Source organism: Leptopilina heterotoma, unplaced genomic scaffold (assembly GCF_015476425.1).
Source record: "Leptopilina heterotoma isolate Lh14 unplaced genomic scaffold, ASM1547642v1 Lhet_455, whole genome shotgun sequence".
In the NCBI taxonomy this organism is placed as follows: domain Eukaryota; kingdom Metazoa; phylum Arthropoda; class Insecta; order Hymenoptera; family Figitidae; genus Leptopilina; species Leptopilina heterotoma.
The window spans coordinates 162807-185128 of record NW_025111089.1 but is presented as its reverse complement, the minus strand read 5'-3'; the positions used below and the strand labels follow the sequence as shown (position 1 = coordinate 185128).

The 22322-nt window shown below is 29.4% G+C and overlaps 1 protein-coding gene across 1 annotated transcript; it reads left to right on the top strand.

Annotated features, from left to right (window-relative positions):
• Positions 1-14717: 14717 nt before the first annotated feature.
• Positions 14718-15353, top strand: LOC122507250 (piggyBac transposable element-derived protein 3-like). Its single transcript, XM_043619866.1, has one exon. The coding sequence runs from the start codon at positions 14718-14720 to the stop codon at positions 15351-15353; it is 636 nt and encodes a 211-aa protein (XP_043475801.1).
• The last annotated feature ends 6969 nt before the right edge of the window (positions 15354-22322 follow it).

Here is a 22322-nt window from a genome sequence, read left to right as displayed (position 1 = left end):
TGTTTTTTCTCTTTTTCTCCAAATTTATTTCAAATAGACACACAGTCTTTTGCACCCGGACAAAGTCTACCATTTTCATCGCTTTGGTAAAATTCAATTGCTTTAGATTTTATTTCTTCCTCTATTCCACTACGTTGTTTATGTAAAACTTCTGGTAACACACCGAGATCTTGCGTCAACTTTCTGGCTTTCTTAGCTTTGTATTCACTAATATTAAATTCCTCGCACAAACGATTAATTGTCCAAAATTTAGGTGTTAAACTCAATATCTTTATTCTTTCTTCCATTCTACTACACAATTTAAATTTCGCTTTTAAATTTTCTATTAAATCTTTGTAACTTTTAGCCAGTAAACTTTCTTCCGAGTCTAGGTTCGACGTTTCTAAATAAAAAGATTCATTTAATTTTTCTCTCATTGATAATGATGCATCATTTATTGCTTTTTGAATAACCCTATTTCTTTTTTCTAAACTCATTTTTCGTATATTAGCTAAACTTATTCCTAACGATATTAACATTTTATCTTGGCCAGTTTTGTCTGATAGTTCGTATACAGGATCATTTGAATTTTGTAATTCGAAATTTTTTTCACTTACTTGAGAATAAATTTTATTTCTACATCTGGCACATAAACTTTTACCGGGAATTCATTTAATAAAATCAACACTATTTAAAAATGATAATGTTACTTCTCTTAAAGATTTTCCCAGTGAGAAATTTCTTATCGGTCCAATATCGGTCCAATATTGGGAGCCAAGACACCAATCATCGGTCCAATAAAAGCTCCCAATATTGGACCAATATGGGCTGATGCTTGGGATGTAACGGGTTCGCCAAGCATCGGTTGTTAATATTGGTCCAATATTGGCCGAATATTGGCAACCAAGAGAAAAAAATTTTTTTAAATAAATTTTTTTAATTTAATAATAATAATAAAAAATTAATGTTTATAATTTTTGTTGAATATATTTATTTGTTTAATTATTTATTTTTAATAATTCATATAAATAATAAACAATTTATTATTTATAAATTATAATTATTTTAAAATGCAGCAACTATTAGGAAATATTCGAAATAGCATTCTGCAAAAAAATTCTATCATTGAAAAATCAATGATAGGCGAGAGATATCCGCGTCATTAAATAGATTCGCAGATATACTCTGGTCTCGCGACGAATCTCTTGATACTTCTATACACTGGAGTCGCCGTGTCAGTTGCGAGAACGGTTACAGCGTCCCTCTTTCGGCAGAGATAAGAATTGTCACGTAAACTGCGGGTATAATAAGGCCGTCGGTAAAGCGATTTAGCAGTTTACGTGACAATTCTTATCTCTGCCGCAAGAGGGACGCTGTAACCGTTCTCGCAACTGACACGGCGACTCCAGTGTATATAAGTATCGAGAGATTCGTCGCGAGACCAGAGTATATCTGTGAATCTGTTTAATGACGCGGATATCTCTTGCCTATCATCTGCGAATCTATTTAATGACGCAGATATCTCTCGCCTATCATTGATTTTTCAATGATAGAATTTTTTTGCAGAATGCTATTTCCTAATAGCTGCTGCATTTTTAAATAATTATAATTTATAAATAATAAATTATTTATTATTTACATGAATTATTAAAAATAAATAATTAAACAAATGAATATATTAAACAAAAATTATAAACATTAATTTTTTATTATTATTATTTAATTAAAAAAATTTATTTAAAAAAATTTTTTCTCTTGGTTGCCAATATTCGGCCAATATTGGACCAATATTAACAACCGATGCTTGGCGAACCCGTTACATCCCAAGCATCAGCCCATATTGGTCCAATATTGGGAGTCAATCGGCGCCCAGCACGGCAACCAATATTGGACCGATATTGGACCGATTAAAGTCTATTGGCAATTTCTCACTGGGTTGTTATAGGTTGAGTATGAGAATCAAAAGGATTACAACAATTTTTTCCAAAATACTGGTGATATTTTTGGAGATATTTGTATTCGTGTCCATCACAGATTGTACTGATATTTTCTTCAGATCTTAATTTTAATAATAATTGATCATTTTCAGTAAAATCTCTTATTGATTTAGTTAATGTGCTTAATGAACTTTTACAGGGTTCGTTAAAATAAAGACCAATAGAGCACTGCATTTTTAAGTCGTCAATGAATTAATCTACAGGCATAAATTCATATTTAAAATTTTACAACTGTCACATAAAATAAATGAAAAGCATAAAAATTATTTTTGAAATTAATACTTTTTTTATTTTATGTGATAGTTGTAAATTTATTTTAAATATGAATTCATGACTATATATTAATTCACTGTCGACTTAAAAAAATGCAGTGCTATATTAATATTTATTTTAACGAACTCTGTATAAATTTATCAAACCAATTAACAAAATCAGTAAGATATTTTACTGAAAATGACGATTTATTATTGAAATTAAGATCTAAAGAAAATATTAGTACAATCTGTGATAGAAACAAATGCAAATATCTCCAAAAATATCACCAGTATTTTGCAAAAAATTGTAATCCTTTTGATTTTCATACTCGACATATAACAAAATCTTTAATAGAAGTAACGAAGTACGAACTATCAGAGAAAATTGGCCAAGATGAAATGTAACAGAAAATTTAAAAACGAAATTTAAATTGTGTTGTAGAAAGGAAGAAAGAATAAAGATATTAAGTTTTACACCTAAATTTTGGATAATTAATCGTTTGTGCGAGAAATTAAATTTTAGTGAATACGAAGCTAAGAAAGCCAGAAAGTTGATGCAAGATCCCAATGTATTACCAGAATTTTTACATAAACAACGTAGTGGAATAGAGGAAGAAAAAAAATCTACAGCAATTGAATTTTACCAAAGCGATGAAAACAGTAGACTTTGTCCAAGGGCAAAAAACTGTGCCTATTCAAAATAAATTTGGAGAGAAAGAGAAATGACAGATCGTTTTGAATTCGAACAATTAAATAATAATTAATTAATAAACACTGTTCCTTCGTTTAAAAATCGATAATTATTTGTCTTTTAATTAAAAAAAGAATATAATTTGAATACAGAAAAAAATAATTCATAAAATTGTTTAAATATATTTGAAATTACAGTTTGAATGGAATTATAAATACTTGGTTTTAATTTAAAAATCAATAATATGTGATTTATAACTAAAAAGGGGGAAGAATTTAAATAAGAAACTTATTTCCAGAAAATTTTTAAATATAGATTTGAAATTAAACTTTGAATTTTATTGAAAATATAAAACGACAATATAAAAGCTAACTTCAGTTTGAAAACAAGTGATAATTCAACCTCTTAAAAGCAGAATCAAAACACAAATTTTAAAATGCGTTTATTTAAAAAACTAATTTCGGGACCAACGTCAAACTTTAGAAGAGAATAAAGGAAGAATTGATTTAATTATGGCAAGAGAATTTGGATTTTTTTATTTTTCTCCAAAAGAGATATAAGGATTTCAAAATTGACAAAACCTCCAAATGAGTGACTTTTTTATCGAAAATTTCCTCGTTTCAGCTGCAATTTAAAAGATAAAACCAAGAAATCTTAAAATTTCAATAAATAATACATCCAAAAAGGTAAAATTCAATTTAAAAAATTATAAATATTGCTCTAAATTAAGCTCTCAAAATGTGGCTAAATCGACATTTTTGTCTGCTGCTTTAATTTTATTTTCCTTTATTTATTTCGTTATTAGAATCACTTTTATTAGTCAAAAAATAAAAATATAATCATTTTTTAATGATATAGTATAAATTTAATTTAATTTTATCTTATTCTAAACAGTTTTAATCTATTGTGAAAATGTGCTTAAATTTGACATTTTTCTAAACCTCCAAAGACAAAAAGTTAATTTTTGAATAAACTAGTAAATATTTTTAAAAATTAATACCAAAAATATAATCTCAAAACATTACTTTTTAATATATTTCAAAACCAAGTTTTTTAAAAAATAGGTCGCGAACACTTTAGTTGAAATAAAATCTATGAAATAGATATTTAACAAGGGGGGACGCGAACACCTAACACTAACGCATACGCACATTGAAAACCCGGAACGCTAACTTTTTTTTATTTATGACATTTATATGTCATTAGTAATTACTAGAAAATTAACAAATAGTAAATTATAACATTAAAATGCAAGCATGAAATACGCAGAAAAGATATTTTTTGCACAAAAAATAACTACGATTAACAAATATAAAAATCGTTTTACAAAATAATAATCATGAACCACAAAAGACAGAGCTGAATACTGTCAAAAAATAAATAGACGCACGCGCAGTTCAGAAAATTTTCAAAATAACTTATTATCCTACTTGATTTGACCAGGGAATGCAGAGTTACTTTTACAAAGTTTAAATTTATGGAATTGATCAGGGAAACTGGTTTAATTTACTGGGAATCCTAATTAACTTTACTAGGTTAAGATTAACCCTGGGTTTATAGTTAATAATATCCATAATGCCCATGATATATCCTGACATGAAGACGAATCGATTGATATATTAAAGTGTACATTTTATCAAAATTTAGAAATTTAATAGGTATTTCTGTTTTCCAGAAAAAAATTCAAATTTTGTATTTTAGAAATTTTATCTTAACATTTTAAAATATTTATTCTATTATAAAAAACTAAGCAATTGGTGTATATTATATTAAGGAAGCTAAATGATCATAAAATGAACAACTTGTTTAATACAGTTTTTCCAAAAGGTCATTTCCACGAGAAAAATTTAATTTTTTCCGTGCGTTACGATATTAAAAATAGGTATATCTTTGATACATTATGCTATAAATTCAAAATCTAAATTGAACAATCTCTAATATTTCTTAATGCACAATAATTAAAAAAATTACTTTAATACTTTTATAATAATAAGAAAAATAGATAAGTAGCCTATTTAATCATAGTGCCGCATGGAGACAAATGTCTGCTTTTTCGTGGAAATGCCAAAACTATTATTTTTACGGATTGTCATTTTTATAAATCGTTACTGTTGCGAATTGAGGCTCCGGATCTTAAAAGGGCACTTTCCGCATATACTTTACATGGTGAAAGTGCCTTTTTAAGATCCGGAGCCTCAATTGTGATTTGACTAAATTAATTGACACTTTAACGAATAGACACTTTTCCGAATTGTCAATTATGCAAATTGATAATTTTACGAATTAACACTTATGGATATTGTCGCACTTTTGTGAAAAATACTATAGTAAACTTGTGTGCATATATAAATTTACTATAACAGTTTTTACAAAAATGCCAATTCGCATAACACAGTGCAACAGAATTTCACTTTTTTATTATTTCTAGGATCGCATAGGGTGATTTTTATAGGTTTTTGATGCTGAATACGAATCCGTAATCAGAATTGTTCCATCACCCTAGGTTTTCGAGAAATTTGACCTTGAAAATTGAAAAAGGACGTTTTTAGGATACTTTTTGGTTTTTTATCAGGGTACAAAAATTTTTTCTAGGGTTTTCATGATATGCGTACGAAAGCTCACATCCTCCTCAACAATCTCCAATTTGAACATTTTAAAAATATGTATTTTTCGATGAGTTATCTTTGTTTTTGTTAAATTATTGTTAAAGAATTTGAAATGATAATCAAAAAAACAATGGTCAAATTATTTTTGATTTTCCTAAGAATATAATAGTTTCATTAATGATTCATTGGTTTCTGCTTAAGATTTAATGGTTTAATATTAATAATATTAATATTATGTTAATATTTCTCACTGTTATCCCATTTGACGTTACGATGCGAACTTCAAACAAGGATATCTCATCGAAAAATAGATATTTTTGAAATGTCAAAATTGGAGATTGTTGAGAAGGATATGAGCTTTCGTACGTATATCATGAAAACACTAGAAAAAATTTTTGTACCCTGATAAAAAACAAAAAAATACCTCAAAAACGGCATTTTTGCTGATTTTATGATGCGGCGCGAACTTCAAACAAAGGTAACTGATCGAAAAATAGATATTTTTAAAAGGTCCAAATTGAAAATTGTTATGGAAGATATGGGCTTTCGTACGCATATAATGAAAACCCTAGAAAAAATTGTTATACCCTGATAAAAAACCAAAAAGTACCCCAAAAACGGCCATTTTTCAATTTTCAAGGTCAAATTTCTTAGAAATCTAGGGTGATGGAACAATTCTGATTACGGATTCGCATTCAGCATCAAAAAACCTATAAAAATCACCCTATGCGATCCCAGAAATAAAAATGCTGTTGCACTGTGAAGTGACAGTTCGTAAAAAGTGTCATTTAGAAATTTAATTTAAACGAATATCAATTTATGCGAATGGTTTTTTTTGTAGAATTGTAATTTTACAGAAGCATAATTAAAATTGATTTTCTCAACAATTAAAATTCAATTATATTTAAGGGGTTACACCACTTCGAAATTTTCAAAAAATAAAAAAAATTTTTTTTTGCCTAAAATACTCCTTATGGTCATCAAAATGATATGTCATTAGTTATAAATCGATATCTCAAGTAAAAAGACAATTTTCGAACTGTTCAAGCAGGATCGCGCGCCAACGTTTACATTGTAATGAAAACTTTAAACTAAAACGCGTTTTTCTCAAAACTGTATTTTAAAAATCGGTGGACAGTCTGGATGCCACAAATTTCAATCGATCCTCTTAGTTCTTTTTTTATTTTGTTTGTGATATAATTATCTAGCGAAATACGTACGGATTTTTTGAAATATTAATATTTAAATTTTCTAGACAACTTTTAGTAACGAAATTTAGGCAAAAATACGAACTTTTTTCTTCAAATCGATGCCATTTTGCAAAAAATAAATTTTTTTTAAAACGGATACGTATTTCGCTAGATTTTGAGCTACAGAAACTAAAGCATTTTTACTTTTTAGTCTAGCTTAATTTTGGACTGAGTTATAGTGTCCACCGTATGGCGATACATTTTTAAAGCACTTTAACATATCATCTGTCAAACCGCCAATTTAAAAAAAAAGAAATTTATATATATATTTTTTTGTAGTTTAAGAGTAGTACACTGAGAGAAATGGATAGTCAGATTTTGATGTTAAAAAGATGATGTTACACAATACTATCATTATGCTACTGCCAACCATCACAGATGCTAAAAAAAATATAGTTATGCTACCCCGTACTACCAAGATGTTACTCCTGATGATATTGATGGTAACGGTGACTATCTAGATAGCTGTCCGTATTTGTAGCATTAAAGATGGTCACCCTAACCACAATTATGTTACCTACTACTATAAATTTCTCTCCGTGTAAAAAATAAAAGATACTATACCCTACTGTAAACTACTATTTCCCTACTGTAATTTAATTTTCCTAAAAAAAATTCTATTCTTCAATAAAAATTGTTGAAAAAGCTTATGTTTTGAACGGGTCAAAGTGGTGTAACCCCTTAATTTGTCACCCATTACTATTCTTACGAATAAAAATTCTACAACATTGATATAATCAATTTAATGGAAATTCTGCCAAGCTCACGTTCTAAGAAAGAAATATTGTCCTACAATTATATTCTAGATTTGTTCGACAATTTTAATTTCACAAATTTTACTTGAAATTGTTTTCAGCGACCCCAAAATCCCCCAAGTGCTCTGCCGCGTATTATTTTGACTTTTAGCATAAAAGTTTGTAGCTTACTAAAAAATAATTTAAAGTATACCCATATTGGTACATATGATTAAAAAATTGGGACAATCAGAAATTCGGTCAATCACTAATTGACATTTTTAAATTACAAAAACAAACATAATTTATTATCGTTAGATATCAATAGTTTTTAGGAATTTGTTTTTCTACGTTTATTACTCCAGATATCCAACAAAGAGCCTTTCACTTATCATTCTCTGGAGATCAAAGTTAACAATGAGTATGCTTGAAAAGCTCGCATTTCAACATTAATGTAACAAAAGAGATAGCGTTTTGCAAACAAGAGAAATAAGGGTGGGTGACATGTAGGCGAATAAAGGAGAAGGTGCTGAGTCTCAGGCGACAATATACTTCTGCGGAGTCTGGTAGCTCGACCCGACATTAATTGCGATATTTAATCCCAAGTAACGATGGCATTATTGTACACAATGGAAACTCCTGCCAAGGTTACATAACCCTTATAAATTAATTATTTTTAATAGACTTTTTCTATTAACAAATCATACAAAATTTTGATAAAATATCATTATACCATCATGTTTTAGAAAAAATAAAATAATACTATTTTATTTGTGTACATATGTATAGAACCTTAACTTTTCAATAAGAAATTTTTTTTTATTTCTAGAGTTACTTTATGGATATCGTGAATATCCTAAGGATATTGTAGGATTAATGCAAAGATATCTTGTGGATAACCTAGGGATATCTTAGGGATATCCGTAAGATAGTTTTTGTATGTCCAGAGAATTTCTTATGGATAGCATCATACACTACCGTCCACGAGTATCAGGACGATTACATTCGACTCTATGAAAAAACATGCCATCACTTTTTCAATCATATCTCGGAAATAAAAGAAGTTGCAAAAAACTTAAATACGGTTAGAAAGCTGATTAAATTCTGCGTAAAACAAGCCGTCTTTGAAGTCATTTCGTTAAACTATTTTTTAAGTTGTAGAGTGAGAAAGAAATAAAACAAATTATCAAATTTTCTCATTTTTGGCTCTTGATTTCAACTTTTTCAAAAATCTAGAAAAATGTAGATAAAATTTTTCTAAAAACACAGAAATCTTTGTTAGAATTTCAGCTTTAAAATAAGCCTTCGGAAATTAAAAAAGGTTAATCCGTCTTCGATATATCATTAAAAATGTGAAGCCGTGTTTCGACCGATTGGTGCATTGAAATTCAACTCTGACGACTCGATTCTGGCTTCGCGCGGTAGCGAATGAGAGAGAAAACAGGGACGAAATCATGTGGGGATCGATGAACTTTTGAGTTTCTTTATATTACTCGTGAAACATCATTATTTATTATTTTCCAGCATAAATTTGTCCCTGTTTTCTCTCACATTCGCTGCCGCGCGAAGCCAGAATCGAGTCGTCAGAGTTGAATTTCAATGCACCAATCGGTCGAAACACGGCTTCACATTTTTAATGATATATCGAAGACGGATTAACCTTTTTTAATTTCCGAAGGCTTATTTTAAAGCTGAAATTCTAACAAAGATTTCTGTGTTTTTAGAAAAATTTTATCTACATTTTTCTAGATTTTTGAAAAAGTTGAAATCAAGAGCCAAAAATGAGAAAATTTGATAATTTGTTTTATTTCTTTCTCACTCTACAACTTAAAAAATAGTTAACAAAATGACTTCAAAGACGGCTTATTTTACACAGAATTTAATCAGCTTTCTAACCGTATTTAAGTTTTTTGCAACTTCTTTTATTTCCGAGATATGATTAAAAAAGTGATGGCATGTTTTTTCATAGAGTCGAATGTAATCGTCCTGATACTCGTGGACGCACAGTGGGGCAAAATGTAGTAAGAGGCGTCAAAATTCTGTAACCACGTCAATTTTTAATGAAAATAAATGCAATTTTGTGGCATTAAGCTTCAAGTATCACAGAATTTGAAACCCTTGCCGCATTTCCAAAATTCAAAATGGCGTCTGTACTGTAAGGGCCTAAATCTCGTTATTTTCGTATTTTTTAAAAGTTATGAACATTGAAACTGAAACAACTTGCACAAATAAATTCTAGAACTGTTGCTAAAGGTATATTTTGGGACAGAGGCCTATACTCGTTTAGAATCTGCATTGCAACTTTCAAAATTCAAAATGGCCGATCCAATATGGACGATCAAACGACAAAAATCCTTATAAATGCATATTAAAAGGAATTATTTTCAAGAAAGTCCATACTCCAAGGTTATTTTCGCCGCTGATCACGAATCTGAGGTCAGATTTTCAAAATTCAAAATGGCCGATCCAATATGGCGGTCGAAATTATTAAAAATTAGGCAAATCATTCTGATACTCAGTATTCCAACAGTTTTCGAGTCGCTGATTACGATTCTGAGGGCAGATTTTCAAAATTCAAAATGGCCGATCCAATATGGCGGTCGAAATTATTAAAAATTAGGCAAATCATTCTGATACTCAGTATTCCAACAGTTTTCGAGTCGCTGATTACGAATCTGAGGTCAGATTTTCAAAATTCAAAATGGCCGATCCAATATGGCGGTCGAAATTATTAAAAATTAGGCAAATCATTCTGATACTCAGTATTTTACCAGTTTTCGAGTCGCTGATCACGAATCTGAGATCGGATTTTCAAAATTCAAAATGTCCGATAGAACATAAAGGAAGGATTTGTTGAGTATTGATATTTATTTCTAAGAATCAGTTTCTGCACTAATGGAGGTTGTCGAGCTGATCTTTGTAACGTTGTTTGAGTACATAATTTTCATTTGTTGCATGAATAACAAAAATGATAGACTCAAAATTATCAGAGTTGTATACAGATGAATTTATATTATAATTTTTCCATTAGAATGTCTTCCGATATTTTTTATTTTTTATTTAAAAATCAGAATAGAAACAATAAAAAGTAAGCAGTAAACATTGAGAAGCTTTACTTTGAAAATAAAATAATTTCGAACATAATGTGATGAAAAGGAACAAAGTAATAAATATTAACAAAAAATAATTGAAGATAGGTTGTAATTAAGAAACAGTACAAATGAGAAAATGGAAAATAAAATTTAAAACGAGAACAGCATCAACGAAGTCTACTCTAGTTTAAGAAAAAAGACTGTCTGAATACATGAAGTTTCATACAAATAAAAAATATCTATGTAGACATTCTTTTTTTCACTCATTTTGTTACCATGGTGAAGAGTTAAATAAAATTGTCAACCGTCAGTTCATAATTCACGTATAATAAATTAAATTTATTCCGTTGTTATTGTGGTTGTCTGCTTCAAAATGTCGGTTTTCACTATACAAGTGAAAGAGTTATGTGAATGGATATGGAATGATACAAATAAAAGTAAAACAACGATAGACGTGATAATGAGTAGAATTGAAAAGACGTTTAATTATGATTCTGGTTCTGCACATCAATTACGTACATATATAAATACACATTTTATCAGGCGATATAAAAGGTTCTGGGTTGATGTTCATCGAATGCGTGAAAGGTTTGAAAATAAGTACAAAGAATAGGGCTTTAAAAATATGTATCCTAGATCATGTTAAAAGAATTCCTATTGTTTAAAAAAATTCATAAATTATTGTTAAAAATATCGAATTTTTTAAGCATTTTAAAATCGACTAAAAATTGTTACTCGGGGGTTTTTGGGGGCGCTGATTACGAATATGACATCAGTTTTTAAATATTCAAAATGGCGGATCCAATATGGCGGACATTTTTTTTAATTAATCGGATTCGCTTGAAAATGTTTACTCGGGGGTTTTTGGAATCGCTGATTACGAATCTGATGTTAGTTTTTAAAAATTTAAAATGGCTGATCCAATATGGCGGAAATTTTGTAATTAATCGGATTCGCTTAAAAATGTTTACTCGGGGGTTTTTGGGGTCGCTGATTACGAATCTAGCGTTAGTTTAAAAAAATTCAAAATGGCGGATCCAATATGTCTGACTTTTTTTTTAATTCATCAGATTCGCTTGAAAATATTTACTCTGGGTTTTTGGGGTCGCTGATTACGAATCTAATGTTAGTTTCTAAAAATTCAAAATGGCGGATCCAATATGTCGAAAGATTTTTTTTAATCAATTGGATTCGCTTAAAAATGTTTACTCGGGGGTTTCTAAGGTCGCTGATTACGATTCTGATGTTAGTTTTTAAAAATTGAAAATGGCGGACATTTCTTTTTCTTAAGAATATTTTCTAGCTTATCTATCAATGTCACCATTTTGATTTTTTTAATAGCACATATTGAAAGCTTTACTTTTTTCTACGAAATTATGTTAAATTGAAAATGGGCCTGAACGAATTAATAACTGTATAATTTTTTTGCGCGCGTGTACTCTACGTTGCATAGCCGCCATGCAAAAGTACAATACCGTCCACGAGTATCAGGACAATTACACGCGACTCTATGAAATAACTTGTCATCACTTTTTTAATCATATCTCGGAAATAAAAGGAGATACAAAAAAATTAAATACGGTTAGAAAGCTTATTAAATTCTGCGTAAAATAAACCTCCTTTGAAGTCATTTCGTTAACTATTTTTTGTGTTTTAGAGTAAGAAAGAAATAAAAAAATTATCAAATTCTCTCATTTTGGTCTCTTCACTTCACCTTTTTTAAAAATTTAGAAAAATATAGATAAAATTTTTTTAAAAACACATAAATCTTCGTTAGAGTTTCAGCTTTAAAATAAGCCTTGGAAAATAAAAAAATGTTAAACCGTCATTGATTTATCATTTAAAATGTGAAGCTGTGTTGCGACCGATTGGTGCATTGAAATTCAACAGTGAAGACTCGATTCTGGCTTCGCGTGGCTGCGAATGGGAGAGAAAGCAGGAACGGATTCATGTTGGGGAATAATAAATAATAACGTTTCAAGAGGAATATAAAAAAACTCGAAAGTTCATCGTTCCTCCGCATGAATCCGTCCCTGCTTTCTCTCCCATTCGCAGCCGCGCGAAGCCAGAATCGAGTCGTCACAGTTGAATTTAAATGCACTAATCGGTCGCAACACGGCTTCACATTTTAAATGATAAATCGATGATGGTTTAACATTTTTTGATTTATGAAGACTTATTTTAACCCATTAACGCCCAAATGCACAAAATTTCAAGTCGAACTTTAATAGATGATATTAAAAAAAATGGTTAATTTCTTTCAGCAAATCTATTTATTACGTATTTGAGTGTGCTGCATCCAAATATGACATCAAAAATTGTTACAAAAATTTTTGTGTATCATTTTTTAAACAATTATTGTAAAAATACACAATTTTTTCATGACTTTTTATAAAACATCTAGCAATTTCAAAGGGAAAAATTATTTTAACAGGACCGAAAATTTCATAAATCGTGCACTTTATACCTACTCTTTGAAAATATGCATTGATTTTTTACCCCCACTCCACGTTTTTCAAAATAGCGCCATGAAACACAATTTTTTTTCAAAAATTCTATTCATATTGCTCAACAATATTTATTCCATTAAATGGACCTGAAAATGGGTACTCGGGGGTTTTCGTGGTCGCTGATTACGAATCTGAAGTCAGATTTTAAAAATTCAAAATGGCGGATTCAATATGGCGGATGTCAAAATTGAAAATCAATCGGAATGGCTTGAAAATTGCTACTCGGGGGTTTTCGTGGTCGCTGATTACGAATCTGAAGTCAGATTGTAAAAATTTAAATTGGCGGATCCAACATGGCGGCAAAAAAAATAAAAAATTCGTCAAATTCGTTTGAAAAAGGGTACTCGGAGGTTTTCTTGGTCGCTGATTACGAATCTGCTGTCAGATTTTAAAAATCAAGATTTTGACATATAAGAAAGAGTATCAAAAAATTAATTATCACTAGATTGTTTATTGTTCCATGTAATAGTTTTCTGTGTATTCATTGGGATCAAAATAACTTCAACCAAACAGTTGAAAACTAATAGCCTGTCAATTGTTTTTGGAATTCTTTTCTGGTGTAAAAGAGTGTATCAAACAATTGAAACCACTAGGTTGTTCATTGTTTCATGTACTGGTTTTCTTGATATCTTTTGGGATCGAAATAATATAAGCAAATAATTGAAAATCAATAAAAATAAAAAAAAACCTTAGACAGACGTCAATTGTTTTCGACATTCTTTTCTGCTATAAAAAAGAGTACCAAACAAATGAAAATCACTACGTTGTCCATTGTTTTATAGAATTGTTGTGTGAGATATAAAGAATATATTTCTTTAAATATTTTTTAATCGATTTTGGAACATTGTTAAGTGGTTGGAACAGAGGATTCATATTTCTAATGACGTTGAGAAGGCACGGTTTGCCACCATCAATTGTTTTATGAAATTTTTCTTTTAGAAAACAATTATGAGTTCAATATTGTGTTAAATGTCTTTTGAATCTTCATTGTGTTTAGCGTTTTAAATATATAATATTACTTTACTGCGTATTTAGAATTTGAGCTCATGTCATCGAAAAGAAAAAGGGATACACCTTCAAAAACTCTCCGCGTATGATGCCAAAAAAGCGACGCAAAACTATAAATGAAACTTCAGAAGTTATGGAAGATGATGATCATATCGACGTGATCTTTGTTCAAAACGCTGAAGATTCTGGTGAGTCCGATGATAATCTCAGTGAAAATGAGTTTGATTCCAATGATTCTGATAATTATGAAAATGATATACCTTTTCCTACTGAGTCCTATATTCAAAAATACAGCTATTACACTGCGTCACAAAAGATTCTTGAAGGAAATCATGTTTATGATTGGAAAAAGGGGGAGAAAAAGAATGCAGAATCTTTGTCAAATAATATCTTGTTATCTGATAAAGATAGAAAAAATATATTAGATAGATAGCACACCTGTGGAAATTTTTGAATATTTTTTTTCTTCAGAGTTAAAGGACCATATAATTGAATCTACGCGATTGAATGGACTAGACGTATCTTTAGAAGAGTTCAACGTCTTTTTAAGTATAATCATTTTCACAACCTACAATAAAAGATTGTCTCAAAGAGACATGTGGTCAAAAGACCCTTACTTACGATCTGACATTGTTGCATCAGCTATGAGCAGAAACAAATTTGAGAAGATTAAATCAAACTTAAAATTTTACAAACCCGAGGTCGCAGAAAATACAAAAGACAGGGCATGGAGAGTTCGTTCAATGTTAAACATATTCCGCAAAAATCTTGTTCAATTTGGAATTTTCTCAACGGCGGTATCAATTGATGAAATGATGACAACGTTCTATGGTAGATGTGTTATGAAACAGTTCATCAAAGCAAAACCTATTAGGTTTGGCATAAAAATGTGGGCTTTATGCAGCGCTTCAGGATTTTTATTTGACTTTGATATTTATTGCGGGAAAAATTCCGATAAGGGTGAAGTTTTGACGAATTGTGCTTTAGGCAGTCGTGTGGTACTTCAGATGCTTCAGAAACTCTTGTTCAACATTCCTGCAAAAAAGCTGTTCAAATATCACGTTTATTACGATAATTTGTTCTGTTGTCCTGACTTACTAGTGCATTTAAAAAAAGCGGGTCTTCGGGCAACTGGTACAGTCAGAGAGAATAGAATAAAAGAAAAAAACGACATTTCAAAAGATACTCCCAGAGGAACATTTGCTGTCAAACACGACAAAAACAGTGTTTAAATTTTATCACTGTTAAAGATTCAAAACTTGTGTCGTTATTATCGACAGCAGCAGGAGAAACTCCACTAACTTCCGTAAAACGTTACAATAAAGAGAAAAGAGAAAAAGCCGAACTTCCTTTTCCTAATGCATTTGGTTTGTATAACAAATTCATGGGTGGGGTTGATCTTCATGACCAGCATTGTAATAGAGTAATGCCAGCTATTAGGTCTAAAAAATGGACATGGGTTATTTTTGAGCGACTTATTCAATCCGGGATAACAAATGCATTGGTTTTACGGAACACTGCTGCAACTCAGTCAAAAAAACTTTCAATCAAAGAATTTGTTATAAGCATCAGTAAGAGTTACATGCAGAACAAAAAATGTACAATTCCTTTGATCGAAAGTAGCAATTCTAAAAAGTATTGCTCCAATAGTAAATGTTCTGTGAGGACTCGAAATTTTTGCAAAACATGTAGTCAATACTTTTGTAAAAATTGCTTCGATCAAACTCATAAATAATTAAAAGTTAAAAATAAATAAAACAATTATTTATCAGTAAATATAAACATTTACATTTAATCTAAAAAAAATTCAAAAAACAAAAAAAATATAAAAGAACAAAATTAAAAAATATATAAAAAAAACAAAATTAAAAAAAAATAAAGATTCCATCATCATCTACCTCCACGCGGTGAGAATCGGGCAACACCAGTTTACTGGTGGCTAAAGATGACCAAGAAAACCCCCGAGTAGCAATTCTCAAGCCATTCCGATTGATTTTCAATTTTGACATCCGACATATTGGATCCGTCATTTTGAATTTTTAAAATCTGACTTCAGATTCGTAATCAGCGACCACGAAAACCCCCAAGTACCCATTTTCAGGTCCATTTAATGGAAAAAATATTGTTGAGCAATATGAATGGAATTTTTGAAAAAAATTGTGTTTCATGGCGCTATTTTGAAAAACGTGGAGTGGAAGTAAAAAAGTTAATGCATATTTTCAAAGATTTTGATACTCATAGACGGTAGTGTAAATTTAATAACTTTTATTGATCATACTTTTAATTATATGAAATTGATAAATATTAACCCTTTGAGGGGCACATTATTCATATGGACAGATTTTCTTTACAACTCATGACTTAATATTTTTGGGGTCGCTGATTACGAATTTAAAGTTAGTTTTTAAAAATTCAAAATGGCGGATCCAATATGGCGGACATTTTTTTTAATTAATCGGATTTGTTTGAAAATGTTTACTCAGAGGTTTTTGAGGTCGCTGATTACGAATCTGATGTTAGTTTTTAAAAATTCAAAATGGCGGACATTTTTTTTAATTAATCGTATTCACTTGAAAATGTTTCCTTGGGGGTTTTTGGGGTCGCTGATTACGAATCTTATGTTAGTTTTTAAAAATTCAAAATGTCAAATCTAACATAGCGGTCAATTTTGTTTTAAATTAATTGGATTTACTTAACCCTTTAACGTTTTAAGCTTTAAGCGTTTAGAAATAAAAAATATCTTAATTTTTGTTAAAGTTATAGATTTTAGAAATCAAAAGTGGTTTCGATCGAAACCGCTGGGCGTTAAAGGGTTAAAATAAAAAAATAGGTTAGAATAATTATTTTTCTAAATTAATATCTTCATCAAAATGATTGTTAAAAATGCTGTGAAAAATACTTGTATAAATTTAACATCGATTAACTTTTACAAAAGTTATGATAAATTGAAAACCGTGCACTGTAAAAGAAACTTTTAGTGGTACCACTTGGCGAATTTTTAGCCAGTGTTATAACCCCTTAATGTGGACAATTCGATTTTGTCAGTTTCTATTGAAGGCAGTAAAAATTTCTGATTTGTTATAAAAATTATTTTTTTATGCTTCATTTTTTCAAAAGCCTTATTTAAAAGAACTGAAGACAATTCTTATAAAATAATCAGATTCTATGATACTGAAATCAATATTGCATCCAAAAATAAAGTTCAAGAGAGAATCATTGATTGAAAGTTTATCTTTATCTCCAACCTTATAGAAGAAAGACTTTATTTTTAATTGTCGTACTGCTTCAACATTTTTCGGCAGTATCTTCTAAAAAAAATTTTAATACAATGTACAAAGTGCGTCATTCTTGCCGTTATCTTTTTTAATTTTAATTTAAATTTTAATACATCCCACCATGAATGTTTGGGTCTGTCACCTCTACTGGTAATTTTAATTTAATGGTCTCCCTGGCAAATGTATAAAATCAGTTTTCAAGCAAGTTTGCTCAAGAATTGCTTAGAACTGCTTAGACGACGATTTTTGGTGCAAATCAATAAAATATGATGAAATAAACTATTGCTAATAAAAGTAAATCGGTTTTTCAGTTGATTTGAGCAAGAATGAAGTTAAATAATGGTTTAATTTAATAGTAAATAATGTGTAAAGTGAAGTGCTAACCTGACAGTTCAAGTGCGTGTTTCACATTTAATTTCGTATATAAAAATGTACGAATTAAAGAAAAACTCATTTAATTTGACGAAAGTAATCATTAAAGCATTAAGTTATTACATATTTAGGGCAAATTAATGTTTACTTATTGAATAATAATTAATGTTTTAAGTTGGAGATGTCGATTCTACCGTGAGATGTATGCCTGTATGCGTGTGCGTGTAAAGCGATAATAATATACTACTGATATATCGCAGCGCATTTGTCACGACAGATGGCGGGACTGACATTCGAACTGCTTTCTGTTCGAAAGTTTATTAATCACATTTAAAACAAGAAATAGGAAAACCAACTTTTCAAGATGATTTTTATTTAAATCAATTCTAGAAGATGTATCCTCCTATTTTTAAAATCAATTTTTCTATTTGTTGGTTGAGTTAAACAAAATGGAGAAAAAATTAATATTTAAGAAATAGAACATATAATTCCAACCCCAAAAAGAAAAAATATGTTTTAGACCAATTAAAAAATGATTTAAACTCCTCCTACTTAGAAAAAGCTATTTTTTTATTTGTTGGTTCAGTTGAAAAAATGGAAAAATATTTATAATTTAAAAAAATTGTTAATTTAGTCCTAACCCCGAAAAGATAAAATGGATGTTTAAGACCAATTAAAATAAAATTTAAACTGCTCCTATTTAAAGAAAGAAATTTTTTTATTTGTTGGTCCAGTTATTTATATTATTGACCACCCGTCAATGGGTTTTCTCGCCAGAGAAGAGGGAAACTGTAGAAAACCTCTCCTGTGTAAAACCGGTTTGTCGACAGCCGAGTTCTAACGGTGTGCACTGAACAATAATCGACAGTGCACATAATTATACCTCAACGTTAAACCTCCCGCTTGATATATTACGAAAGTAGTAAGAAAACATCGGGCTATAGCGAGAGTCAAAGCGCGGTCACCCATCCAAGTACTAACCGCACTGGATGTCGCTTTACCTCGATGATCGCAAGCCACGGAGTCTCACCACCGTTATATACCATCGGTGTGTTCGCCGACTTGACAAACATAGTTTTGAGAAAAGCGAGTTTAAAGATGCTGCACCTGCTCTACACCCCACGGCGCGCCTTTCTAGTTTTGTCTGTAACTGCGAAAATATTTCTCGAATCTTAATAAACAATTTTTTCACAACAGGCAAATATATACACTTTAAGAAAATGCAAAAAAAAATCGATTTTTTGAAAATCATGACTGCATATAACCCCTTAAAATAAAGTCAAAAATAAAAAATTGACAATATAGGACTGAATGCTGCTTCTTGGAAGTTTGCGGGGTGTGTAAATACAAATCTGGAATCATTCTTACAAAATTTTTAAATAGCGAATCCAATGTTACGACTATTACAACAATAATATTAAAAATAGGAGAGAAGTACTGTTTTTTGTCGTTTGCCATTTTACCTTTTTTTCTTGATTTTTTTTTGTTTTTTTGTCGTTCGTCTTTTATGTTTTGTCACTTGTCTTTTGTCGTTTGTTACGACAAATATAAAAATATTCAAAAAATAAACAAAATTAAAAAAAATATAAAATATTTTTAAAAAAACATTAAAAAAACAAAATAGTACATTGCGTAACAAGTGTGAACTAGCGGCCTTTTTGGAACGAGCGCTAAGTTTTCGTAACTCGTCTCCGGTGAGGGCGCCGAAGGTGCCCTCACCGGAGACGAGTTACGACAAAGAAGCGCGAGTTCCAAAATGCTGCCACACGTGTTGCGCACGATACTTTTCATAACAAAATCATAAAAAGGCGTTGACACTGAAAAACATATATAACTGAAAAGAATGTTGAGAAGCCCCCCGACTACAAAAAAACCAACTCAAAAGAATAATAATAATATTCGACATTTCAAAGAATCGCATTTTAAAATACCCCAAGCCACCGGACGCGTCAGGGGGCGAAGCCCCCCGAAACCTAATCGTGTACTTCGACGTATTAATAAAAATAATATCATTAAAGAATAAAAACAGAATTTTTCACACCAGTGATCACGAAAAGGAGGTTAGAAACTCTCAGTATTTGACAGATACTGTGTTGCTGCTGTAAGACACGGTAAATGTAGTTAACTGAACGAAAACATAATCACGCCTCTTCTGGACGGAATTGCAACTACTCGAGCGTTACAAAAATACTCGAACAAGCACAAACAAAGCTCTTTTTTGAACTGAACTGTCATTCGCAGTATTTTCGTAACTACGTACTAAAAAGAATAACTTTACATTGGCCTACGAAGAGACAAATAACGCCATTTTTATGATTGCGTTATGAAAAAAATTTTTAAAAAATAGATGAAACTCTGCCATTGCCGGTCTCAATCCCGTATTAAAATAGAGTGTTTCCAAATTCGTAACTTTTTATGTCTGCCATATGGATTTATAGATCCACTATTTTGAATTTTTAAAAACTGACTTTAGATTCGTAATCAGCGACCCCAAAAATCTCCGAAAGACAATTTTAAAGCAAATTTATTTACATTTTATTCGACATATTGGATCCGCCATTTTGAATTTTTAAAAACTGACTTTAGATTAGTAATCAGCGACCCCAAAAGCCCCCCGGAGACAATTTTAAAGCAAATTTGTTTAATTTTTGTCCGCCATATTGGATCCACCATTTTGAATTTGCATATCTGATTTTAGATTAATATTCAGCAAACCCTGAAAATTTAGAAAACAACCATAATTTAAATTATATGTTACTGATTTAATTTTATTACAGTTAAGTTTAACCTGAAATAATGCGTTGCCGTGTATAAGTTTGTTAATAACAAAAAAACATAAATAATATAGATTAATTTGTTAAAAAACTACTAAACCTTATTTGTAGAAACATAAAAATAAGAGGCCAACTAATACATAATGTTGTATATCTTCTCGAATTTCGTATTAATCGAATCGACATTTTAACTCACTGAACAAAATTTTATCTACTTTCGAAAAAAACAAAAATAAATTTTTTTTACATTTCTTCTTGTTTATTTATAACAATTAAAAAAGTATGTACAAGAATACTGAAAATTGACCGGGTGTTTTTTTTATATTGCAAAAAAATAAAAATAAAATCATTAAACTTATACAGTAAAATTGTTTTATATTAATAAATAAAATATATTATAATGTTATAATACATTTTTTATTTGTTTAAACAAATTATTGTTGTTATTTACCAACTTTTTCCAGAATGCACCTAGAAAGTTGCAGTTTTTTCCTAACTTTCCAATTTACTAAATCTTATATGATTACAGATAAAGAATAAAAGTTGAATAAAAATTGAATTATTGTTTAAACAATTTTTAAATAACTTATTGATGTTATTTAACAACTTTTCCCAGAATGCACCTAGAAAATTGCAAATTTTTCCTAATTTTGCAATTAACTAAATCTTATATAATTACTGATAAAGAATAAAAATTTAACTATTGTTTAAACAATTTTTAAACAAATTATTGTTGTTACTTACCATCTTTTTACAGAATGAACCTACAAGGTTGAATTTTTTTACTAATTTACACATTTACACATTTTTATTCTTTATCTGTAATCATATAAGATTTAGTAAATTGCAAAATTAGGAAAAAAACTGCAACTTTCTAGGTGCGTTCTGGGAAAAGTTGGTAAATAACAACAAAAAATTGTTTAATAATTGTTTAAATAATAATCAAATTTTTATTCTTTATCTGTAGTCATATAAGATTTAGTAAATTGCAAAATTAGGAAAAAACTGCAACTTTCTAGGTGCATTCTGGAAAAAGTTGGTAAATAACAACAATAATTTGTTTAAAAATTGTTTAAAATATAGTTCAATTTTTATTCAATTTCTATTCTTTATCAGTAATCATATAAGATTTAGTAAATTGCAAAATTAGGAAAAAACTGCAACTTTCTAGGTGTATTCTGGAAAAAGTTGGTAAATAATAACAATAATTTGTTTAAATAATTTTTTAATAATAAAACATAAATGTTTTATGTCATAAATGTCATAAAACATTATTAAAATACAGTATTTGTATTAACACATAATTATATACAAAATGTTTGATGAATTTTAATCGTTTTGGGAACATAAAAGTAAAATAGCGTTTTAGCCACCCCGGCCCAAGTAGAAATGTCCGGAGTTAAGACGGAGTTAAACACCGGCATGGTACTGACTCAGTACTGACCGTCGGTACTGGCTTTCGAAACATTGTTTGATTTATTAACTATTAAAATATTTTCCAAGATTTTTAAAAACATTATTCATCAACAATAACATCAAACAATTAATATATTATTAATTACTAATTAATAGGTATATCATAATAATAATAAATTATTATTTTTACTATTATGTATTATTAATAATAAAATTTTTCTTATTTTTTAAAAATGTATAAATATATATTTTTTATTATTATTTTAATAAATAATTAAATTATAATTAATAAATAGTTAAATTAATAATTTTTATCATATTTTTATGCTATACCTATTAATTAATATATTATGTCTTGTTAAAA

Coding starts and splice junctions, on each gene's coding strand:
- LOC122507250 (XM_043619866.1), top strand. CDS start 14,718: ATGTGGTCAAAAGACCCTTACTTACGATCTGACATTGTTGCATCAGCT.